The sequence below is a fragment of the Sapajus apella genome, unplaced genomic scaffold, assembly GCF_009761245.1.
Source record: "Sapajus apella isolate SASKATOON/1434 unplaced genomic scaffold, GSC_monkey_1.0 scaffold3, whole genome shotgun sequence".
Taxonomy (NCBI): Eukaryota; Metazoa; Chordata; class Mammalia; order Primates; family Cebidae; genus Sapajus; species Sapajus apella.
Window position 1 is genome coordinate 64142448 of NW_022436943.1, and position 10569 is coordinate 64153016.

The window sequence follows — 10569 nt, forward strand, 5'->3', positions numbered from 1 at the left end:
TTTGTTCTAAGCTCTAAATTACAGACGGGGAAACGGAGGCCCAGAGAGGGGCAGGGACGTGGCTGAGGTCTCGGGGGGACCCCTGAGCTGCCAGGCCTCTGCTGCCTCCCTTGGGTGGGTGTGGGGGGCACTTGGGCACTTGTGTTAGGCTCCCACTTACAGCAGCACGGCCCAGGCTTGGAGGGGGCCGAGCTGGACGGGGCAGCAGGTGTGTGGTCATAGCAGGTGAGCTCATCTGTAAAATGGGGTGTGACACCCCTGGCCCTGCTGGCCCGTCCAGGCGTGAGCGGCACAGGAGAGGCCCAGCTGGGAGCCATCTGGAGGAAGTCCCTCCTGGCCCAGGTTGGCAAAGAGAGGCCCAGGAGGAAAGGACATAGAGCACCTCTTCCTCCTTGGAGCCCTCCTGGGTGACCCCGTCCTGTGCCCAACACTTGACAGTTCTCCCTGGGGCTGGCCACGTTGGGGTAGGGTCTGAGCACCCCGCAGCTGTGCCAGGAGAGCAAGGGACTCCCTGGGGCTCTGCAGGGGACCTGGCCTTGGCTCCAGCTGAGTTCGGGGAGGTGCCGCAGGGGAGGGTTAGGTAGACACAGCTGGAGGCCCAGAACGAGCCCAGGTGGTGACAAGGACATCCGAGCTTAGTCCTTGAGGGCTTGGTGGGACCAAAAAAAGGTAGGGCAGCGTCCAGTCTGGAGTGCAAGGCTGGGCCTTGTGGCCTGCCCTGGGGTGGGGGTGGGCGCGGGGAGGAATCAGCTCCCAGAGGCAGCCCTAGGAAGAGCAGGTGCAGAGGAGGGGGCGGGCCGTGACAAGCAGACGGCCCTGGCTGGGGCTGGGCATAAGCTGCTGGGCCCGTGGGGCGTGGGCCAGGAGTCACAGAGCAGGTGGTCCGAGGAGGGTCGGGGCCATCCATGGGGAGGGGATGGCCGGGGACAGGCCGGGGCACGAGAGTGTGGTCTCATGGGCAGAGCCGTATCGCCAGGCCTGTTTGGCCCGTCCAGCCGCAGCCCCTCCCCTCTGCCCCCTCTCTCCCCTCCCTCCTCTCATTCGGCTCCACCCATAAGAGACGTGGCTGAGGTGTATGTCTCAGGCCTCCGTTTCCCCGTCTGTAATTTAGAGCTTAGAACAAATGGTTCCCAGGCCGGGCGCGGTGGCTCACGCCTGTGATCCTAGCACTTTAGGAGGCCGAGGTGGGCGGATCACCTAAGGTCAGGGGTTCAAGAACAAATGGTTCCCTAGCCCTGGTGTTCAAGACACCCCCCGCCACGGTGCCTGAGCTGCCTGAGACATACACTCTCATACACGGTGCCTGAGACATACACTCTCATGTCCCCAGGCCTGTCCCTGGCCATCCCCTCCCCGGGACGGTCCCCACCCCACCTCCTCGGACCACCTGCTCCGTGACTCCTGGCCCATGACCCACAGGCTCAGAAGCCTGTGCCCAGCCCCAGCCAGGCACGTCCGCTTGTCATGGCCCACCCCCTCCTCTGCCCTGCTCTTCCTGGGGCTGCCTCTGGGAGCTGATTCCTCCCCACTCCCGCCCCACCCCAGGGCAGGCCACAAGGCCCTTACCTGTCTCAGCTGAGCTTCACTGCCTCCTCTCCCGGGCCCACAGCTTTCTGTGCCTCCTGAAGGGGGGTCAGGAGGTAGGGGTGGCCTTGACCCTGGAGTCAGGCAGGGCTGGAGGGGAATTCAAGCTCCTTTTTTAGGTGGCGCTTGGGAGCGTTGGGTTAGTCCCCTGGTATCTCTGAGCGTCAGCTTTCTCTTCTGTGAATTGGGCACACATAGCCCTTCGGGTGGGGGTGCAGTTCCAGAGGGTGGGCAGATGTGGCCCCGTGGGTCCCCTCTCATCCCGTGAGGCCTTACCCCAGGAGGTGATGGGGTGGGGAACACAGAGTCCCGGACTGCAGAGGCCCTGAAGGAGAGAGCAGGGCTGTGTGTGAAGAGGCAGGGAGGCTGGGGCTGCGTCAGCTCAGACAGGGCGAACGGGGGTGGGGGCGGGGAGGCAGGGTGTCCAGCTCAGACCATGCACCCCACCGCACCCCAGGCCTCAGGCCTCCAGGAAGCTGGGACAGGCACCCAGGCGACATTTCCTGCTATTAATGGAGCTTAATCTAAACAGGCCCTAATATTTACCTCCAGACGCCTCCGGCTGCCGTGGGTGCCAGACAGCGGGAATGATGAGCCCCCAGCCTGTGCGGCCCCCCCGCCCCGGAGCTCCTCGGGGCCAGGCCAGAGATCCACAAATGCGCACCCGGAGCCCTGGTTTGAGCCTCCTCCTTGGCCACCCCAGAGCCTAAGTTTTTCCTCTAGGAATGGAGGTGATCACCCCAAACCCAGGTTCAGAGAAGAGGGCTACACAGCGGAAGGCCCATAAGAAGGCCGGTCCTCCTTCTCCCTGGGGTGTTGGACCAGCTGAGCCAGCTGGTCCCTTTAGGCCATACGTCTGGTGATATGATAGGACTTGGTGGCTGTGGGTGGTCTGGCTGCCTTGCCCACCTCCATGTCCTTGACCTGGGTAGGCATAGTTGGGATCAGGGAAGGAGCCCTTCGTCCTGCTAGTCCGTGCCCCCACCCCAGCTACTGTGCCCATACCCTGCTGGCAAGACAGCCACCTGTGCCCCATCCATCCCCTGCTCATCAGAGCTGGGTGGGGCTCCAGGCCCCTAAATCTGCCTCCCAGCAGGGATGACAAAACCACGAAATCACTGCCCCTGCCCCCTGTGGAGCCCTGGTCTGTAGGACATGGAGTTGGAGGCGCAGGGTCCCCACCCAGCCCCATGCCCCCCTGCAGCCGAGGGGCTGAGTCGTGGGCGAGAATAGAATAAACAGCTTTAATTCCGGACGAGGACATCTCGTTAAGGAGATTGTTTACGTCGGCTATAAATACACACACCATTTCACGTCACTTGGGCATTCTGAAAATCTGGAAAGGGGCATGGTGGGGAGGGGGCGTGAAGATCTCACGCCCTGCCCCTGTGAGAGCGTGGGGAGGGGCGCGCACAGATCTCATCTCTGCCCTGTGGGACCGAGGACGGTCTTGGTCTGACTTCTGAGGCTTCTGGGCCTTGGTGCCCACAGAGGAGGCTGACGTGGGAAGGAGCCAGCCATCAGGCAGCTGCGGGAACTGTGAGGCCCCGCCTAGGGCACTGGGGTGACCCCCTCCCCCAGTCCCCTGCCCTCCAGCTGTAAGGCTGAGGAGAGGAGAAAGAGGAGTGGGGTGTGGGGAAACTGAGGCCCACCTATCAAGGGTTCTGCATGGGGGAGTGTCAGGCAGTTCTCAGAGGTCTGAGGATGGCCCTCCTCCGACAGGATGCCCTCCCCTCCAGGCCTCTTGCAGTCTGAGAAGTCTTTGAGGCCTGAGGAACCCACGTTGAATGATGGGATTTCAGACCTGGGGACAAGGAGGGGGGCCTGGCTCACCCGCCTTAGAGACCCCTCCTCCTGAAGAAAAGGATTGTTCCAGGAGAATGACAAGCCCCGCCCCTTCGAGCACAGCGGTCTTTGACTGTCAGCCGTTCACTCTTTAGCAAGAATTAGAGTGACAACCAGGAATGGAGCCAGGCTGGGGGGCGTTGATGGGGGAGGCCGAAGGCCAGAGGGGCAGGGAACGCTGGCAGAGGAGGGGCTGGGAAGCTTCGTGGTGGGCCCTCCACTGGTCCCAGGGAGGCCGGGTTTGGCCTCACCCTTGCCCAGGCTGTTCCCCTTCGCCTGAGCACCCCTTCCTGCTGCCCCCCTGCCCCCTTGTGGCCCTGGCCTGGAGGGGTCTTACAGTCTAGTGTGGGACCAAGGGTAGAGGGGTGTCACAACCCAGGCCATGTGCAGAGCTTGCTTGAGGGCCGAGAGAGCCACTAGGTAGTCTCTGGGGCTTTGGGTGCCCCCTAAGATGGAGCAGGGGGACCCACAGCCCCTGGAGGGGTAGAGTCCAGAGGCCCCGGCCCTGGACGACTTGTGAATGTGGGTGGAGGGGTCCCAGATGAGAAAGCCATTCAGGGACTGCTGGGCTACATGACCCTGGAATAGACACCCACAGCTGGGCTTGGGCTAGGCAGGACACCTGAGCCCCGACCCCTCACTCCTCAGCTCTAGATGCGTGACCTCACAGGTGTCGGCTCTCAGCCCTGGGAATGATGGCACACCCTTAGTGCCTGCTTGCCTGAAAGCCGCCGGGAGGGCTGCTCCTGGGGTCAACGGGCTTTTTCTGCACGCACAGCCCCGTCCCCAGCTGCCTCCTTTCCTGAAAGCCGGGCCCCTCTGCCTTGGGGAACCGTGCATATCTGGTAAGCCACGGTCCCTCTCTGAGCAGCGCCAGAGAGCTGGGGGCTGGGGGAAGGTTCCAGAATTGCACCTGGTGCCTGGTGAGTGTCAAGAATGCTGGTGGTCATGATGATGTCCACTGCTTCCTGGGCATCCATACCAAGGAAGGAAGCAGCCTCAGGGGCTGTCCCATTCTGCCTCCGCTGGGCTGTGGCTGCCTCCGCTGGACCAGCACCCCACTCCAGCTGCCCCACACAGCCACAGTTGGGGATGGTGAGGATGACACTGGCCTTGGATGACTCAGGCACTTACTCTATGCCCTTGGCAAGCCCCTTTCTCCCTCTGGGCCTCAGTTTCCTCATCTGTAACATGGGGATATTAAGTCCAGGCCCCTGAACTGGAGATAGGAGACTGCCTAGAGGCGAGTTGGGGAGCCCCAGCCTTTTTCTCCTCCTCCCCCTCCTGCTCCCAGCCACACGGGCCGCGGCCACCCTGAGCATGCAGGACTTCTCTGTAGCCAAAGGCCTGGCCTGGGGACCCAAGTCCATCTCACCTGCTTCAGTGGCTATGGCCAGGTCTGAGGGCAGGGCCTCGGAGCCAGAGGTGCCAGGGATGCCCCAAGCTCCTCTCCCCCAATACAGGCCCTCTTACCATACACCAGTCCGGAAAGGCTCATGGGAGCTTGGACACTCAGCAGAAGACATGTGGGAGACAGTCCTGGAGCCCAGCTCAGAAGAGGTGGTCAGAGTCCCCAGCCAGAGAAAGGCTCCCTCCTTAGTGAGGGCGTGGGGACGCATAGTGAGCTGGGCCAGAGCAGCTGGTCAAGTCCTCTCTGCCCCCAGAGGGGAGAAAAAGGGCTCTTTGCATGGGGAGATGGTGGCCACAGCCTGGTAGGCCTGGGGTCATTGCTGCGTGACTTTGTTCTTGGATTTCTCATCCATAGGATGGGGCCGGGAGCACTGCTGTTGCCTGGGACAGCAGGCGGCTCGTTCTGAGGCCATTCCTAGAGTGGGGCTGGGGGAAGACGGCGCAGCCTCTGTGGAAGGAGGTCGAGGGCACTGGAGGAGGCGGGGTTGCTTTTCATTCTGACCCTGCCATCTCCCAGCTGTGGCCCCTGTGTGTGTCACTCGACCCCTCATTGAAAAACAGCCTGTCCTTTGTGGGTTGTTGCAGGTTCAAGGTCGACCCAGATACCAGAGTGCTCGCCCCCAGCACAGCGGCCTGTGGGTGTCTGCCCTTTTACTGTGCAATTCACCGAGGCCTCAGGTGGGGGTTTTGCAGAGACACGGCAACCCTCCGCCTCCATTAATGCACCGTTAATGCCGCCGGCCTCTTCTTCCCGTCCTTGTACTTCCCCCGCGTGTGTGTGCTGGAGGGGTGCCTCTCCAGGGTGTTTCCTGGCTCTCCTGGGAATTCCCAATCCCTAAATAATCTTTGTCCTTTTTTTCTTTCTCATCTTATCCTTCTAATCAATGGAATCCACTTTGTCCTTGTTTCTGAGGAACTCCTGCTGGGGACAAAATGGCCAAAGTGAGGAGCAGCTCCTGGCTACCCCTGCGAGTTTTCAGTGGGCACACTATACCCCAGGAACAGCAAATCATTGGCATTCAGGCCACCACACCCCATCTGGAGCCAGTGGCAGACGTTGCTAATCAACCACAGCACAGTGGCCTTGGACTCTTAAAGTGGTGCTCTAGGTGGCCATCACCAATCAATCGAGATGAAACCAACTGCCACCCCCGGCATGGTGGGTGTCTAGGCTGGCATGCCCAGATGTGCCTTGACCTTTGCCCCTTGGCAGAGCCCGGCTGACTAAGCCTCGGGCCCATTAGCGAGGGCCTGGGTGAGGGCGTGAGGGCCAGAGCCCTTGGAGCTCCTGTGCATGCTGACCACGTCACCGCTGGTGGCCTCACAGTCTCCTCTGTGGAGGCCCAAGAGGCCGCGGACGGTGGCCTGGAAGCCGCTGGTGACGAAGCAGTAGACGATGGGGTCCATGCAGCTGTTGAGGCTGCTGAGGGTCACAGCCACGTGGTAGACCACGAGGCTGGTGTGGTGCGGCATGTCGGGCCACAGTGCCACCGCCACCTGGCGGGCATGGAAGGGCGTGAAGCAGACGAGGAAGATGATGAGCACTGTAAGCAGGAGCTGCATGGCCCTCACGCGGCGCTGGCGACCCTGGCGGAGCAGGCCCCGCCGTGACAGCGCGCACATGATGCGGCCGGTGAACACGCTGATGACCAGCAGGGGCAGCAGGAACTCCAGGACGGTCAGCGCGAAGACACGGCAGCAGGGCCGGCTGCCAGTCACGCCCAGCACCGACAGGGTCACGACGCCGGCGGCCAGCCACACGAAGGCGCACACGGCCCTGGCACAGGCAGGCTGGCGGCAGCGGCGAGAGCCTTCGGGCTGCACGATGGCCAGGTAGCGGTCCACACAGATGCAGGTGAGGAAGAGGATGGAGCAGTGCATGTTGAGGAAGTAGCCGAGGACGTGCGGGAAGGCGCAGCGCAGGCAGCCCCTTGCGCCGTAGTAGACAGCGAAGCGTGTGGGCAGGGACAGCCCCACCAGCAGATCGGTCACCACCAGGTTGATGGTGTAGATGACTGACGGTGTCTTGGCCCGGGTGCGGCAGCAGAAGACGTACAGTGCCAGCCCGTTGAGCACCAGCCCAACCAGGAAGATGGCTCCGTGCACCGCCATCAGCGCCAGCCACAGGCCCGGGAAGGCGCCGTGAAGCTCCTCATCCAGCTGGGCAAACAGGTGGAACAGGGGCACCTCCGGCCCGCTGGCATTGGCCCACACTGTTGTCACTGCAGTGGCATTGGGGATTGCCCCAGTGGAGGGCCCCTCTGGAGACACAGAGGGCATGGCGGCGGCCAGCACACCCCAGGCCTGGAAGCAAGGAGACCGGGTCACCCCAGGCACCACCCTGAGGCCCAGACCTCAGCCAGCCTGTCTGCCCCTGCACGCCCAGCAGCCCACACCTCCATGCCCTCGCCTGGCCGGGACTCAAATGCCTGCTCCCTTGGCTCTACCCAGATGGAGCCTCAGACATCAGCAGAAAAGGCACAGGCTTTCAGAGTCAGACAAGGCTTCAAATTCCAGCCCTGGCACTCGCCAGCATGGAGCTTTGGCAAAATGTGGAGGTTTCTGCGACCATCCCGGCAGGAGGAGGAGGTGGAAAGGCGCGCGGGGTGGGGCCGTCCTCAGGACGGAGAGCAGGTGAGGGTGAGACCACCAGGCTCCAGTCTGCAGTTCCAGGGCCTGGCTCCGGCCCCGGCTGTGCCACGGACTAGTGGGCATGCTCTAGCAGGTCCCGTGGCCTCTCGGCCTGCTTCCTGGTATGTACCATTGGGGTCACACTGCTGCAGGGGATTGAGCCAGTGTGTCAGCACAGCAGTGCCAGCACAGTTGGTGGCTGAGACACAGCCTTGCCCATAGTGGGGACCTCTGACTGCCCCACCCAGTCCCCTGTCCCCACACCCACCATCATGGCCCCCATCCTCCAGGACCACCCATCTGCTCTCGCCTCCTCCCAGGCCAGCGTCAGGGCAATGCTCCGGACAGGGGTCCCCATGAGGGACCTTTACAAAGAGAGCTAGGCTGACCACTGGGGCTGGATGGGGGCCAAGGACCAGTCCCACCGGGGACCCCAGGCCCCTACTGGCCCTGAGAGGCGGGCACCCCTGTGATTCCCCACAACCTACAGAGAAGGGGATGGTGGCCCCTGTGGGGTGGCTGGCTGGGGCTGAATCCTGGAGCCAGGGTGTGAGTCAAATAAACACTACGCTTTGGCTTGGGAAGGGGGGGCCGGTGGTGGGGGGCGGGTGAGGGGCTGTGCGGGAGCCACCCACTCTGTTTATGTTCCTGCCCTGGCGTGTTTAACTCGGCAGTGATTTATCCCTCTATTTATAAATGAAGGGTTAATGCCCCCACCCCCACCCTAGAGCCAGGCTGACCCTCCAAATAAGGGCATTTCTGGCTTTTTCAGGAGAATGGGGAAGACTTTTGGGCGAGGCAGCGGCGGCCTTGGTTGGGGGGGCACATGGGCCGTTCCTTCCACACAGCGCCCCTCCCCCACCTGCAGGGGAAGGGAAGACCCTTGCCCTGTCCCCTCCTGGTGGCTGCCGGCTGTAAACAGCCTGCCCCACCACTCCCTCTGACTGGACTAGCGCATGGCCCCATCCCACCCTGGGGAACAAGGAGTCCTGCCTTCAAACAGCCCCTGGCCTAGCTCAGGGCAGCAAAAGAACTCTTGCTTTCAGAGGTTCAGGTCCCTCCGGGTGCAGGGCCACCTTGTTCCTCAGGGTCAGAGAGGTCAGCGCCCGCCTGAGGTCACCCAGCGTGCCCTCTGCCTCTGGGACCCCAGCGCTGGGCATGTGCTACCCTGGAGGCTGCTGGGAGGGGCCGAGTGCTGCCCGGGCCTGTGCCCAGCCCCTCCTGCCACCCCAAGCACACCAGGGCCCAGGCTCATCTCCCAGCTCCCTCTGACTGCAAGCAGGCTCTCCACCTCCAGGCCCTGGCACACAGGCACTGATGGGTGTGTTTGTTGGATGAATAGCTCAGTCCTCCCCCAGCTCAGGTGTGCCACCAGAGACAAGGGGTTTGGGGCATAGCAGGCAGCAAGGGGAGGGGAGGAGGCTGGGGACACGGGGGCGGGCGACCTGGCGTCTCAGGGCTGTGGGCTTCAGGAGCCCCAGCAGCTCCCCAGAAAGAGAGGGAGGCCATCGATGGGTCCCCCTGCTGTGGACAGAACAAGGTCAGGAAGGGTGGAGGCAGCTCCGCAGCTGGACCAAGGAACCGCATGGCAAAAATTATTTTGGGATTCCTTTCTGTGTGCCTGTGGCTTTTCCAATTTGTCTGGATTGGGACTGCCCCAATCAGAGACAGATAATAAACAACACAGAACGTTTCCTCTGGAAGCTAGTCCCAGGGTGACTCTGGTCCCTGGAGATTGTGCTCCCCGGGGAAACTCCCCAGGGCGGGTCAGCAGGCTCACCAACAAGGCTGAGGTGCTGGGGTCTTGGCCAGGGGTGTGGGGGCTCTGAGGCCTCTGGGGGGATGGGCAGAACGTGCAGGACACCCCGAAACCAGACCAGTGAGGAGAGGAAGGTAGCAAAGCATTCGCTGATTCCCGGCACTGAGGGTCCGCCGAAGAGGCACAGACTCTGCTCTCGGGAGGCCCCAGGTGACGAGCAGTCACCAGCACAGACACCCAGGTCTGAGTCTGGCTCTGCCCTTAGCTGAGACCTGGGCCTGGCCAGGGAGCCTGAGCGTCATCTGCTAAATGGGTCACTAGTACCTTCCACAGCTCTGCCTTGCCCTGGAAGCCTGGCCTGAGCGGCGGTGGTGTGGGGGGGGAGGGCATGGCCCTGTCCCCAAGCCCTGTTTCCCTAGGCCAAACCTGGGTGTGGGGAGATGATTCTGTCACCTCCCTCCGTCCCGGCGGGTACCCTGGGCCTGTCTGAGACAGCAGACTCCATGGCTGAAGCCAGCTGGCCAGAGCCCTAGGGGCAGGGGCTGGCCCCGCGTCCTGAGCGTGTGACACGGTGCTGGGGCTCAGGCCTGGGTGCTGTCCAGGGCTGGGAGGCTTCTCTTCCCCACGGGCCAGGCCCGCTCTGCTCCCCACTCACACGCAGATACTTCCTGGGGGACAGAACAGAGGGAACGGGAGCTGCTCTCCAGGGCTGGGGGTCAGTGAGTGCAGAGCCAGCAGGGTGGGGACCTGGAGCGTGGCCATGAGCCCCGGCTCCGGCCCGGAGGGCCCCCCACAGCCTGCCTCCTTCTCTGAACAGACGATGTGGCCTCACAGTCTCTAGCTTCACTGTCCTCCTCTGCAGAGTGGGCAGAATAGAATCTCCCTTGGGGGTTCTTGTCCTTATGGAAGAAGGACAGACTCGGGAAACGCTGAGAGGAAGGGACGAGCTCTCTCGGAGGACCCCAAGGGCACGGGGCTAGCTCAGCTCCAGCTGGGGAGGGCAGCCTAGACTGGGTCCAGCTCCCATACCACCACTGCCCCCGCCAGCCCGGAGTGAGGGCTCTGACCTGGGCGGGTCCTCTCCGAGCCTCAGCTGCTCCTCTTGTGAAGTGGGAATGGCCGATACGCTGCCCTGCAGGGCTGCCTTGGGGCTCCGCTGAGGCAAAGCACCTGCTGCAGGTATGGGGGGCAGGGGCAGGTGTGGGGGACAGGGGCAGGTGTGGGGGTACAGGGGCAGGTGTGGGGGCCAGGGGCAGGTGTGGGGGTACAGGGGCAGGTGTGGTGGTACAGGGACAGGTGTGGGGGGCAGGGGCAGGTGTGGGGGGCAGGGGCAGGTGTGG

General features: G+C 63.0%; 1 protein-coding gene across 1 annotated transcript in view; it reads right to left on the minus strand.

Annotated features, from left to right (window-relative positions):
- Positions 1-2814: 2814 nt before the first annotated feature.
- GPR20 (G protein-coupled receptor 20) overlaps positions 2815-10569 on the minus strand; it is a 13089-nt gene continuing 5334 nt past the window's right edge. Inside the window, exon 2 of the mRNA XM_032254473.1 lies at positions 2815-7143. Within this exon, the coding sequence (XP_032110364.1) occupies positions 6064-7119 (1056 nt within the window). The 5' untranslated portion in view covers positions 7120-7143 and the 3' untranslated portion in view covers positions 2815-6063. The remainder of the gene's footprint in view (positions 7144-10569) is intronic.